Consider the following 13,996-nt stretch of genomic DNA (forward strand, 5'->3'; position numbering starts at 1 on the left):
GGGAATAAAGCTAACAGTTCATTTTAATAGCTATATAGGATTTTTTTTTTTCCCCAAGTGTATTTAATTTAACTGTTTCTCAGTAGAAAAGGCTCCGCTGCTTCTGACATTCTTTTATAAAATAGCACCTTAAGAGACAGCTGGAAGATTTGAAAATAAATTAAGCATACATAATGTTCCTGAGTAAGAGTGTTAGTGCTGCATTATCACAGACTAAAGAGAGCACGCTACTCAAATGTCAGTATCCTGGCTTGGTTGAACAACAGCTTCCGGTTAATGGAAATATATTGCCAGGAACCAATCCATCCCATTAATATTAATGGGATTCGGATATTAACCACAGGTATGCCACTTAGTAGCAACGTTTTTAGAGGAGAGGTCCATCCTATAGTGAACTTTCAGGCTTTGAGCATGTGCAGCTAAATGCTTCTGCTGTGTGCCATGGCTTCCAAAGACATGGACCTATCTCTCATCAGTAAAGTTTGTGTGCTGGAGGCCCTACCCAAGCCCTGTGCTAAGCAAGTAAGAGTGGCTGAAAGGGTTTGATGTCTCCAAAGTCCATTGATTCTTGCATTCAGAACAGCCATAACATTTTACAGGGGAACAACACATACCGAGGCTGCAAGTGTCAATGCGATGGAAAGGAGGCAGATGTTGGTGAAGCCCGGGTTTCAGCATAAGCTTGGACAAGATGCTCGACTCTCCAGGCTTATGCTGAAACAGAAAGTGAGTCAGCTGGTGGCAGAGAAGGAGTTCAACCCTTCAGACGACTCAGTTGGTGGAAAGCCCAGCACAGCATGGTTTAGTGTAAGGAGCATGGCGGGAAACAAGATGATTACCTTCTGGCAGCTACTGAATGGTGGACAGACACCTTACCCAGCATTCTCGAGTAGTTTCGGACACATGGCATCTTTAATGCTGACGAGTCTGGTCTCTTTTACCAGGGCATTCCCGACAGAGACCTTGGCCTTCTGAAAGAAGGGTTTGCAGGAGGGGAAATATGCTGTAGATCGTATCATATTGCTGTGTTATACAAACATGGATAGGACAGAGAAATGGCCTCTAATGGTGATCAGAAAGAACGAGTGCCTCCATGGTTTCTCTAAGGACCGCTCAGAGCTGCCTGTGATCTACAGGAACTCAGCCAATGCATGGATGGATGACAAGTTTGCTCTTTGAAGAGTGGCTTAAGAACTGGAACAGGGAGCTGTGGCTACAAGATCGACACATGCCTCTTAAATTTAAATTAATGGAAGGGACCTTGAAAGGTCAAAGAGTCCAGCCCCCTGCCTTCACTATCAGGACCAAGTACTGATTTTGCCCCAGATCCCTAAGTGGCCCCCACAAGGATTGAACTCCTAACCTTGGGTTTAGCAGGCCAATGCTCAAACCACTGAGGTATCCCTCCCCCCTGATTGACATTGCCCAGCCCATTGAGTTAATGTCGAGCTATTGCACTTTGTTAAAATTCTTGCTCCAATGCAGCCTCAATCAAGCAGCCAATGGACTGTGCACGCCATCGCTTCTCTAATGTTGACCCAAACCTACGAGTGGTGGATGTTGTCAAACTGATGAATGCACTTCATCTTGCTAAGGAGTCCTGGGCTGCTTTTCTCCCATAGACTGTTCTAAAGTGCTTCAGAAAGGGAGTTTGCAATAACAGAAAATGATGGCTTGTTTACATCGATGTGCTGGTCAATGTTTCTCTTCCTGAAAATTCTAACAGCAGAGGAGTTTGAGGCCATTGTTGAGTTTGACAGTTGTTTAGAGATGGAAGGTGAGCTTTCTGGTGCTGAACTTCTGGAAGCTGTAGTGGTTGTAAAGTGTCAACAGGCCGATAAGGCACAAGAGAATAGTGAGTCATATGGTAAATCTGAAGAGCCTTCCCTCACAGAGCAGCTAGATGTAATGGATGTTTTTCAGAGGCTATGCCAGAGTTGTCGCTTTGAGAACCGTTATGAGGCTGCACGCAACATGGAGAAGGATTTACGGGTGGAGATAGCAAACTAGGATGGGACAACTTTTGTTCTTAAAACCTTTTTTGGTAAAAATCTTGTGCTACTTTAATTTGTGACAGAGCACTCACTGTAGGAACAGTACTGTTCAGCAACAGTACTGTTCAGAGACATTATAATAAGTGTTTCATACGATTTCGTTGTTTTTAAATAAAATGCTTTTTCTTTATAATTGTGACACTTAACAAGTGGAGATTTCGTAAGTTTTCTGTATGTGGTGTTGGTACACTACACAGAGTTCTCCTTTACTGAGTATCAATGTTTGGTTTTCTTTTTTTAGTACTGAAAGTTAATAAATGGTTTCACAATTACTATTCTGTACAATGTATTACTGTTCCTTGCTTGTTTTTCTGTGTATACCTCCTGAAAACAGTGCCTTCCGCATATTGGCAACTTCTGGATAATAACTTTTTTCTGGGAGCCAAGAGGTTGCTGTGAAGTGAAATCTACTGTACCTATAATATACAAAATAAATCAGTTTCTTTCTGATTTCCCAGCACCTAGTCCAATGTTTCAGTGATTAAATTTTCTCTTTTCATGTTATACAGACACAAGAGTGCTGCTAAAATATTATTTTGGTAACAGACACTACTTCACACATTCGATGTACAAAAACAAATGTAAATTTAGTTTACTTCATTTTAGTCCTGAAAGAAATCCAGTAAGATTAGCATTATCACTTCCTCCATTTAAATGATTCACTTGTGAGATGTATTTTACTCTTTTCTTCCATCACTAATCAGAGCCGGTTCCAGCTTTTTTGCCGCCCCAAGCAGCGAAGGGAGGGAAAAAAAAAAAAAAATGAAGCAGCGATCGGTGGCAATTCGGCAGCCGGCCCTTCCTTCTGAGAGGGACCGAGGGACCCGCCAGTGAATTGCCGCCAAAGGCCTGGACATGCCGTCCCTTTCCATTGGCCGCCCCAAGCACCTGCTTCCTGCGCTGGTGCCTGGAGTCGTCCCTGTCACTAATCATAATGCTTTTTAGCTTAATTGATCCTTAATTTGTTTTACATAACACATGAATCCTTTAATGCTAAAGGTTCTTGACTAGAAAGAATCACCTGTTAGCTTTTCCTGATGTTATCCAATTATTTGACTAATCGCTTAAAATATTTGTGTATTTCTCTTTTCTGAAGAATAATATGACTAATACTCTGTTTGGGATAAATATTGCTGTTTGAGGGAAGTTTTTTGTTTGTTTTTTTTAACCTTCTCCCCCCTCCCTCCCTTTCTGTCTCCTAAAGAAAGTACAGCTTTCACTCTTGACTGAAAGAGGAATGGGTGAAGCAGTGCAGGAATTTGTTGACAAAGAGGAGAAAGATGCTATAGAAGAGTTGGTGAAATTTCAATTAGAAAAAACTCAAAGGTTTCTTAAGGAACGTCACACCGATGCAGAGGAGGCAAAAATAGATGAGGAGGTTAGTACTGAATTATGCTCAGTCCTTCTGGTTAGGAGCAGCCTAGTTTGTAGCTCAAGATTGTCGTTTATTGACAGCTTTGTGAGTATTTTGAAGCTTGCACAACACCTGCCTCTAGCCAGTCCCCTCAGTGCTTCACATTCATGAACACACACAAAAATTAAATATATAGCTTAAAAGCTGCTTAATCTTTTTAAAATTGTATCTTGTAGTTTGATATGTTGCTTCCTACTCCATCTTAGTAGAATATTTTAGTTGTTCCTAATAGGATCTTATGTGTACACAATCTGTCAGTTTTTAAGGATATGTGGCCTACAACTTAAGCTCTGCACAAACTCTGACTGAGATAACAAACATATTGGCAAGTATTGGTAGATGCAAATGTTTAGTTTGCCTTTAAGACTTGGGACCAAATTGACCACTGTTGTTTATCAATAGTCTTTGGATTGCATTTGCTTATGCCATTGGTTAAAACAGTAGCAGCTTGATGCCTAATTTGAATTTAAACTTTTTACTGTAAGCAGAGCAGTGGGTCTAGACTTATATTTTGTGATGCCAGTTTTCTCTTTCCATTTCTTCCTTTCTCTCTTTCACCTCCTACTTATCTTCACTTTTATTTTTCTTCTTTATTCCTGACCTCTACCCATGCTTTCTCTGGGGTCTACTGTATTTCTTCATATCCCACTACCTCTCGTTGCTCTATTGCCCATTCTCTGTCACTTTTACACTTTGCACCTGTTGACAGTTGAGCTTACAGACTTACTTCTTACAGTTGAGTTCACAATTCAAATATGTAAAAGTTCATAAGATGTTACAATAAGATATAAGAATAAATGTTGATAGGAAAAGGTAGGAAAGGAAGACAGAATAACTGAAGTAGCCTTAACAAAAAGGCTAAGTTGATATAATTTAAAGACTGTTCAAATTATGCTTGCTAACAACAGGAGATGTGGAGCCAGAAGTTAATGAGCCAAAACTGGTATGCCACATATTAGCCCTAATTAGTAGATAAAATAACAGAGGGATGGGCAATTCTACCCGTTTTGGATCCTTAAACGAAAGATTTTGTGGGGAACGAAAAAAGAAAAAGAAAAACAGGAGGGAAAAACAAACAGAAGCTACTGCAACTGAGTTTCACCAGCATGGCTGCTACCCCCTCTGTTTTCTGGGACCCCACGCTTTCGTTATCATGGTCCCGAAAGGTGTCCTGACCAAAACAGGACAAAGAAAGAGGGACTCAGATGACATCACCACCACTACCAGCTCCAGCTGAAAGCCAGACACCATGTGGGATAACAATTATCATCTTTAACATTCTAAAAGACTGTCAAACAATGGGGCTTTTTTCTTTCTAAAAAACAGTCTACAGCTAAAGGGGAAATAGAACAAGAGATGCTATTAAAATGGAAGCCTTATTTAATACTTTAAATTTCAGTTGCTTTAACTGCTTTCCCTTCTTTTGTGTCTTTAATAAAAAGGTAAAAGGATTTTTAATAGTGTGATTTCCATGGTGCTAAACAAGCTGAGGTCTCTGTATATTAAGCCTTGTTTAACATTGTTTAATGTTAGATAGTGACTATGTTATGTTAATGCCTTTTGCCGGTATATTCCATCTAAAGTAATGCATCTCCTTTCCTTTCTACCCCATATCAAGCACATTTTCAGCCAGTGCTGAGCTTTACTGCATTGGCTCACATCCCATGAAATGTGAGATTCATGGGCTGCAGTGTTGGCCTCCCTTCCTCCTATGGCCTTTGAACATGTTGTTGGGCATCCTTTGTTCTCATGCTAGTTCAGATCTAATATGAGAATAGCACCAGCCCCATGATTTTTCTGCAGATGCACATTGCTGGTTACCTCTAATATCTAATGGTGCCAGTAAGCAGTAGTGGTGCTGCAGACCTACTTCGAGCCCTGAATCTCTGGTGGTGATTTCTTTTTACTAGGAGTGGACGGGATCAAACTATTCTATGTTACTTAATGCTTTTTTACTTTGCTTCTAAAAAAGAGGTGTCTCTATATCTCTTGTGTATTCTGGACTCATCCTGTTACAAACATATCTCAAATGTATTGTTTGTACCTGCTAATGTAATTGTTGCTCTTTACAGTCAGCAAAGCCTTCCTGGCAAAGTGTTGAATAGTGATGCCATTCTATTTCTGTTCAAAACAAATCCAGTAAAAGAACAGACATTGGGTTGATTTCTCTAAAAATCTAAGTTCACCTCACCTCTAAGCTATTAAAACAGGAACACTTTTCTTGGAATTTGTGTGTCTTCAGCTATTGTACAGTCCAGACTATTAATTTGGTCTTATATTTTATATTACTGTGATCTAGGTGCGAAAATTTAGGGAGACCAGAAAAGAGAATATTGAAGAGGAAGAGGAAGAAGTTCGTGAGGTAATTCCCCTAAAACACAAATGTAGGGTGTAAAATGTGTCGGTATTGATGTTGCTTAAGTGGAGCACTGTCGTCTTCTATTAGTGTATAATAGAATAAATAATACGTTCTGTACCACCCAGGCCTAATTGTTCAAGAAGGATGAGAGAATTCTATGGCAAGTTGTATTGATTTCTGTGAAAGAGAAAGATTCCACAAGGTCTTGTGTTGGATGCAGAATTAAAAATCACCTGAAAATATCCTTGGGTGTGATATGCCCTCGAAGTCACAGCATGCTTCTGGTTTAAAACTTGAACAAAAACCATTCTGAATCTGGATGGTCCAGTTTACAGTTCTCTTTAGATTACTTTTTCTCTACATTATAAAGTCACTACAATTTATTTTAAAAAGGTAAAAATGCCAGATTATATCACTATTCATCTGGGGGAAAAACAAACAGTTCCCTTGTAGAAGACACAAGAATGTGTCAGTAAATTGCATAATAACTAAGCAACTATCAATAATTATGCAAATTGTAAAGACATTCAAACATAAATATCCACTTTGCTATGTATAATTTGCTTATGTGGACTTTCTTCCTGGTACATAATTGTGGGATATAATCCCATGCATAAAACCTATATTAAGACTGCTCATAAGTGAAGTCCCAGAATCTATTAAATCAGTGGTTCTCGAACTTTTGGACTGGTGACCCCTTTCACATCGCACTCAGAAGCTTGCTACCTCCTCCCCCTCATAAATTAAAAACACTTTAACACCATCATAAATGCTGGAGGCAACGTGGTGTTTGGGGTGGAGGTTGACAGCTCCGACCCCCCCGGAATAACCTTGCGACCCCCTGAGGGGTCCCGACCTCCAGTTTGAGAACCCCTATATTAAATTGACCTTTATGTAAGTGGTTTTGCAATTACTAGGGATTTTTTGTTTGACAAAAGGATATTTTCTGTTCTGTCTTTTGGCTGCACTTTAGTGCTGTATACCTAGGGAGACATATTGAAGCACAGAATGTACAGTATTCAAAAGTCCAGAGTGAAGTATTTAATAGTCCATTTATGCAGGGTATATCTATGAGACACAGAGCACAAAAGGAATGGCTTAACTGGAGCCACTGCCCAGTCATCCATATGTCTGGTATCATTTGGGAGACAGCTCCACCAAAAAAACCAACCTCAGATCCATACGATTTAGACAAGCAATTGCAAATTTCCAACCCAAAGTTAGCAGTGCCTGAGGAGTCCCAGAAGCAGTGAATTAATGTCCCTGTTGATGAATTACATGTCAGGCAGACGTCCGAATCTAATGTTCACAGTGTTGGTAGCCTGGTTGGTCCCAGAATATTAATAATTTAAAAAAAGAACAGGTAGGTTTCCTGATTTTTTTTTTTTTTTTCTTTCAGTGTGTGAGAGCATGTGATGGGTTTAGGTTGGGTTTTTCTGAGGTGGTCCATTTTGGAGTATGGGAGGTGAAGGGGAGAGTTCCTCAATTTTTCTTCAGTCCTTCTGCAGAGATGTTCAGAATCTAATGTCCATTTATCTATAAGGAAAATAATGTCTACTTGAGCAATGTATATTCAGGTTCACCACCATAGAATTAGATGCAATTGGCAACCTCTGGGCTTGTCTGGGCTCTCAGCACTTGGTTTGCAGCAAGCTGGGGTGTAAATCTCCACACTAGGCTGTCGTGCACTAAAAGTTCTCTAGTGTGTGCTTTGATCTATCCTGCTTTGAAACAGTAATGAAGGGCACTAAAAGTTCCCCAGTGCAAGGCAGTAGGGTCCACACAGATACTTAGTGTGGCAGGGTAGTGTGGGGTAGATTTACACCCCAGCGTGCCATGAACTAAAGCTTGTGTAGACAAGTCCTTTCAATGAGCAGTGCTGAACTCTAGTTGTAAAGGTGTGTTACAGTTAGTGAGGTGAAAACTACAAATACTACCTAGTCAGGATGCCCTTTTACCTCCATATGGTTCAAATTTATAGTGTAGATGGGAAGTTAGCTATGTCCTTACACCCTGGATCAAATTTTTAAAACTGCCTAAATGACTTAGGTGCCTAAGTCCCATTGAAAGTCAGTAAGGGACTTAAAGTCCCTTAATTATAACCACAACAACAGCACCTATGTCTTCTGTATGTTTAAACTATGATTTAAGTTCATGTCTAAACTACAAATGGGAATATGGACCAGGGGATCACTGTGCAGATAGGATCTAGTGGAAATCTAGAAATGCCAAATTCACTTCCAGCCTGGTTCTTCTCATTTAATGACTTCAGTGGATTTACGTTGGTGTAAGTGAAAGGAGAATTGAACCCTTTTCTTTTTAAGAAAAATGTTAACAGTCCACTCATTCATAAAGCCCATTAATCTTTATACCAGATGGCAGTTCCCTTTCTTTGTATCTTTACCTCACTTCTCCTCCAAACTGTTTTTTCTCTCATTTGTTTTTTAAATCACAGTCCTTGGATTGTAGAAACTGCTCAGTTGTTCAGATACTTTCCCCCTTTTCTTTTATTAAGCCTTAATGACCCATCTTTCAGAAGCAGTTTTTGCTAAGTTAAAGGAAGAATATGCATATTGCCTCTTGGAGAAAGCGGTTTTCTCTATTGTAGGTTGGCTGACTTGTTAGTCCATTTCACAATTTGTTTTAACAGTCGTTTTTTCAGACTTCTTTGAATGGGAGTGAAGCATTTTATAAACAATATTGACTTAATGTACAAATTGGGACTGCATCAAAATGACTAGAAAAGAGACATCTATTTTCTGGCTGACTTACATTACCATTGAAGTTGACCCTAAATCTGAGTTCTTATAAACATGTCACCACTATAGTTTCAACTATGGTGCATTTTACTGTTAAAATTAAATATTCTGTATCATTTCTTTCAGGCTATGACCAGGGCTAGAGCTCACAGATCTCATGAGGCTGCTCTTGCCTCTTGTTCTAGTGATGATGATCTTATGGATATGGGAATGTCAGAACAAAAAAACAATGATGATTCAGATGCTGGCACCTCTGTATCATTCAGCAGAGGAAGAGGTCGAGGAAGGGGTCAGGCAAGAGGTGGAAGAGGGCAAATCTCAACATCAAGAGGAGCCTCTCGAAGAGGAAGAGGTCCATAGTTTTACATTCCTCGTATTGCAATTATTAGCGATTTTCCCCATGGTCTATTTATTTATTTATTTTTTAAAGGCCTTTTCTGTAATGCTCCCATGAAATGCCCTATGGGCTTGTTGTTTCATCAGATTCCTGATGTTGTAATCTTTTTATTGCCAGCATTTTTGGCATCAGTTGCTGCAGTAACTTGCCCCCTTACAAAGATTAAGTTGAAATATTCAGGTTTTGACAAGAGGAAAAAATACCATGCTCCTATGCTGCAGTAGTTCTAGCAGTCTCCTGGGGAAGCCCTATGCACAGAGGTGTATGTCTGTTCTTTTGTATTAATATTAGGCAATACCTCTGCTGGCTAGTGTTTGTATTATGATAGCTTCCAATGTGAGCTAAATGCTGTTCATGTGTAGAAGGTAGTCTCTTCCCCAAGGGCTTGTGAAACAACTAGTCCTTCCTAAGGCTTAGAAAACTTGTCTTAATCGGGGGAATGGGGAGGACTTTTTTTTGTTTTTTAAACCAAAAATATCAAACCACCTCCTGGTCTGGTTGTAATTGATTGTGCCCTTTTAATGAGTTACACTCCTTGTTGTTAAGGCCTTAAAAAAAAAAAAATTACTAAAGTATCCAGTTCTGCAGATGGATCAGCTAGCCAAGACTCCCATTGACTTCAATGGGCTCAGCCTGTTTGTAGGGGGACTAGCAGATCTGACAGCGAGATCAGGGCCTCTGAATTCAAATTAAGACTGGGCACTTCAAAAATAAATTGGTTATGGAAACCACTAATGGGAAAATGTGCCCAATGTACTGTCAAGAAAGGGAATAAGTTTTTGGCCATGGGGCAGACATTATGTCAGAAGCTAAATCATGCTCCCATTTTTATCCACTTTCTAGTCTGAAGAGTATGAACTGTGATAAAGATGAGTGTTTTTTATTAAATTTCTTACTCAGCCCTCACATATTCTTGTTGATTATTGGTATCAATCACTGCAGTGTGTTGTATATGTTCTGTAGGCTCTTCCTTATAAACCATTAAAGAAGAAACAAAAATGGGCTGTAAATATTACTGAATTGGTATTCCACTGAAAAAAGCAGTGGAGCTGGGGGTAGCACCTGAGTACATGCACAGTTTCTTGGGGGGGGAGGGGGGGGTGTACTCAGGCAGCTAGCCCAAGCTGCCACCAATGCTATCCCCTCAGTACAACCCCGCCTGGACACCCTGGGTATGTATTCAGGTAGCTAGCCAGAGCTGCTGCTTGTGCTATTGCCAGCCACACTGATATTTTCAGCTCTCTAGTTCATGCAGAGCAAGTGAGTGTCTGTCTTCCTGATCTGGGAAGCACTTTCTTGGCTACAGTGTAGACGTACCCTTAGTTGTGGTTCTTTTGATGCTTGTTTTTTAGAATTTCATAATTAACTGAAAAAATGCAAAGAGGGCTAAATATTGAGAGTGTGTGTGTATTTTATCCTTACAGGAAACACTACCCAAGAACAGTCTAATAGCAGTAGAAGTTACAAGCCTGTGTCTACTCCTACCAAGAATATGTCCATCATAGATGGTATGTTCTGAATAGTGTGTTGTTTTCATATGCCCTCTCAAATTGCTGTCACTTTGCAGAATGCCATAATGAAGTTAAGTAGTTTATGATGCAACCTTTATTTCCAGTAGATAAAATTCAACCATCTCATGGAGCTTCATTTGGCTGTTATTAAGTAGGGAGGTGAACTGTTAGTGAGGTTTAGTCCAGCTGACTTCTTTTCCTACCGCATCTCTTACCTATCGTTTTAAGAAGATTAATTTATGGGGTTAATGGGTCTGCCGCTCTCTACTTTAACAGCTGATGAGTTCAGGTTGTTTCAAGAACTTCCCCCTTGAAATGCAAAATGAATCCAGAAGAGTGTCTTTGTTGAAGCCTCACAAATTGTGTGGCCCAAACTGATTGGCTAGTTCTGGATTTGTGATGAAGCCTTCTCTTAGAGAAGGGGACAAGGCTGGCGTGGGGTGAGAGGTGTTTATTCAGGTCATAGTGAGTGAAACGAAAGACTTGAGAGAGAGAGAGAGAGAGAGTGAGCATAACACAAGTAATTTTGGAATCCGGAAATACAATTACCATTAGTACCAGTGAGTGCAAATAAGTAACACAGTTAAGCACTAACAGTAAGCAACAGCTTCTGCACCACAAGAATTTTTTGTAGAGCTCATGACAGATAAAGTGGTATGTTTAGAGACCTTGGGCCAGATCCTGCTCTCTGTTACATCAGTGTAAATCTGGAGTGATTCGATAAAGAAAATATTAAACTTAGATTTACCCAGTGTCATTCAGCTCATCACTGGGACACTTAGAAATGAAGTTCTGTAAAACACATTTTTCAGTTGCAGTTTTTAAAATTTTCTGTCTCGGGATCTCTGAAATTATTACACTGGGTTAGTAATCTTCAAAATCTCGTCATTAAAAAGTTTGAGTTCCTATAAAAAGACCAAATTAAAATTGCAGACTGTCTGGCTTCTTTATGCAGATGTTAGTTTTTAAAGTCATCTTTTAAAATACACTGGACCCTCACTAGAATGTGGGATTTGGGATCCATGCATGGTACCATGTTAACGCAGGGACCCTATTATAGCAGGGGCTGCGTTAAAATGAATTGCAATTAAAGTACAAAAACAACAAGGAGTCTGGTGGCACCTTAAAGACTAACAGATTTATTTGGGCATAAGCTTTCGTGAGTAAAAACCTCACTTCTTCGGTTGCATCAGACTCCTTGTTGTTTTTGTAGATACAGACTAACACGGCTACCCCCTGATACTTGCAATTAAAGTAATTACATTTGGGATCCATGGCTGCGACCACGTTATATGCGAATTCGCGCTATATAGACGCACGTTCTAGCGAGGGTCCGGTGTACATTAGTGCCTGTCCTTATAAAACTTATTGCACAACCTCTGCATTTTGGAAGTATATTGGATTTATATTGTATTTAACATTATTTTCAGTTTTCCCTTGTACTGCCCCTCTTGTGCTCACTCTATTATAAGTATTCAGTTGGAGTATATCATGTGGAACAGAAAAATTAATACCAGACATTCTGACCTATTATTACCTTCGTGCACATGAATGCAAATGAACCACTGTAGTCTCCAAAATTACCACTTTCAAAGTCTCTTTTAATTCAAGAATGTTTAACTCAATGATATTTGAAGATTAGCTGTGAAAAGAAGTGGCGGCTGATTCAATTAAAATATCCAAGTAACCTTTGTCTCATCTGCATCACTGCCCAAATAAAGGCTCGTTTCATTGTTTGAGCATCACTCAGAAATGAACTGCATTTTATAGGATTAGCTTAGCACAAAGTGAAGCTATTCGTTTTATTTGAAGTTACTACTGATTTCCATTTTTAATTTAAAACAGGACCACAGCACAAGTGGGGGTTTTTATGAAGTCCTTTAGAATTGGCACAGTCTTCAATATTGTATGGCATTATATTTAATAACAGCTGTGCCCCCAGTCCTGCCAGCTGATCCATAGGGCTGGGTCCTAATATCTACATGGAGTCCTAATGAAGTCAGTGGGGCTCTCCATTATCATGGGCTTGCATGAGTGCATCACACTGTAGGATCAAGGCCTATATTTCTTCTGAATCGCTGTCACAACTTGTGCATCTTTGAGTAATTTAATCTAAAACTAATGTTTTTAGGAAGTATTTTTTAAAAACTCCTATTTTGCAGACATATTAGACTACTTTTCATTGGCCAGGCAGTGCATGCTAAAAATCTTTTAATAAACATCTAAATTTCTTGTGAAAGTTATACATGCTCTTGAGTAAAAAATATGACAGATTTTCGAAGTTGCTCATGTCAAAAATGGAAAATTTTAATTCTTCCCAGACTTGAAGTGATCTGTGCTTTTCATATTTATAAAACTATTTTAAATGTGGTTTTTCTATTGTGATTTTAATGTGGACCTTTAATTAGTGAATTAATGCTCATTGGTGCCTCACCAGAATAAGTGGTGAAAATGTAAGCTCTCTTGAAGTAACTGTCCGACAGTGATAGAAAACTCTAACTTTTAGTAACAAGACATTTTCATATCTGTCTGGTTTTTACTTTAGATAATTGGAACACCTGTAGAGGTCTGGTTCTGAGGAGGTCAAATTAAATTTTTAAATTAGAAATACAGTAGGAGAACCAGCTGATGATAAAATGTCCTGCTGGCATGTATTGCTTAAGTACAGGCCATTTTAATTCTGGTGTATCTCACTGTGGCAAATGGTTTTCAGGGAGCCACTGGAATACCAGGCCTTACTGGAGATTTAGCTTATCAACATTGCACAGAAATTGAGAAACTTGCTTTTGCCACAGAGCCAAAGCGTTGTCCAAAAACACAAATGACTTTTCTTGATGGAGCCAGTGTATTCAAATCCAGTTTAAAAGGTTGATTTGTGGCAACTTTTGAGAATTTAAAACTGTAATGGATTCACTTAAAGATAGTTGTTTCTTGCTTTGAAAATGAATCTGCCTACGAGTTGGGAATCCAAGCATGCACTTTGGCTAATAAGTTTTTCATGTAGCAGTGCCGAATCCCTTCAAAACCTGACTACTGTACCAGTGAGGCACTGCTCGCAGATATCTGTAAAAGAACACAGCTGTTTTCTCTATTTGCAGTTTAAACAAGGCCAGGTTTATCATATCCAATGTAAAAGGTAGCAAGGCAAATTAACCACAGTTCAGTGAAAGTGAGTAAGAAGAAGTCATTTGTTTTATGAGGTAGTTTTTGCATTTGTTTGATAAATAGAAGAATGTTTCTCTTCTTTACTGAAAAGAAACCTCATACAATAAGTACCATTAAGAAATCAACATTTTCTCGCAATTAACACATCACAGTATCAGAGATACTGCAGGTCTTGCCTATTCTAAGTACCATATTGGAAGACACTGCAGCATCTGTTTATCTAGGCTCTTTCCACATGAGCACCTTGTTGTCTCAGATACCACACTGGGTGGGGCAGAGAGAAACAAATGATTGTTTCAGTTTTGTTGACTTGTGCTACAAGAATTAGAATAAAACT

General features: G+C 39.2%; 1 protein-coding gene across 4 annotated transcripts in view; it reads left to right on the forward strand.

Moving 5' to 3' along the window:
• The window catches only part of MRE11 (MRE11 homolog, double strand break repair nuclease), a 43,053-nt gene that overhangs the window by 20,705 nt on the left and 8,352 nt on the right, over positions 1–13,996 (forward strand). For all 4 annotated transcript variants that reach the window (XR_008443523.1, XM_054015630.1, XM_054015632.1 and 1 more), the window contains exons 13-16: positions 3,259–3,432; positions 5,768–5,830; positions 8,713–8,938; positions 10,408–10,491. Coding sequence is in view for 3 of the 4 variants with exons in the window: in XM_054015630.1 (XP_053871605.1) it covers positions 3,259–3,432; positions 5,768–5,830; positions 8,713–8,938; positions 10,408–10,491 (547 nt within the window). In the remaining variant the exon portion in view is untranslated. The remainder of the gene's footprint in view (positions 1–3,258; positions 3,433–5,767; positions 5,831–8,712; positions 8,939–10,407; positions 10,492–13,996) is intronic.

This window comes from Malaclemys terrapin, chromosome 1 (genome assembly GCF_027887155.1).
Source record: "Malaclemys terrapin pileata isolate rMalTer1 chromosome 1, rMalTer1.hap1, whole genome shotgun sequence".
Taxonomy (NCBI): domain Eukaryota; kingdom Metazoa; phylum Chordata; order Testudines; family Emydidae; genus Malaclemys; species Malaclemys terrapin.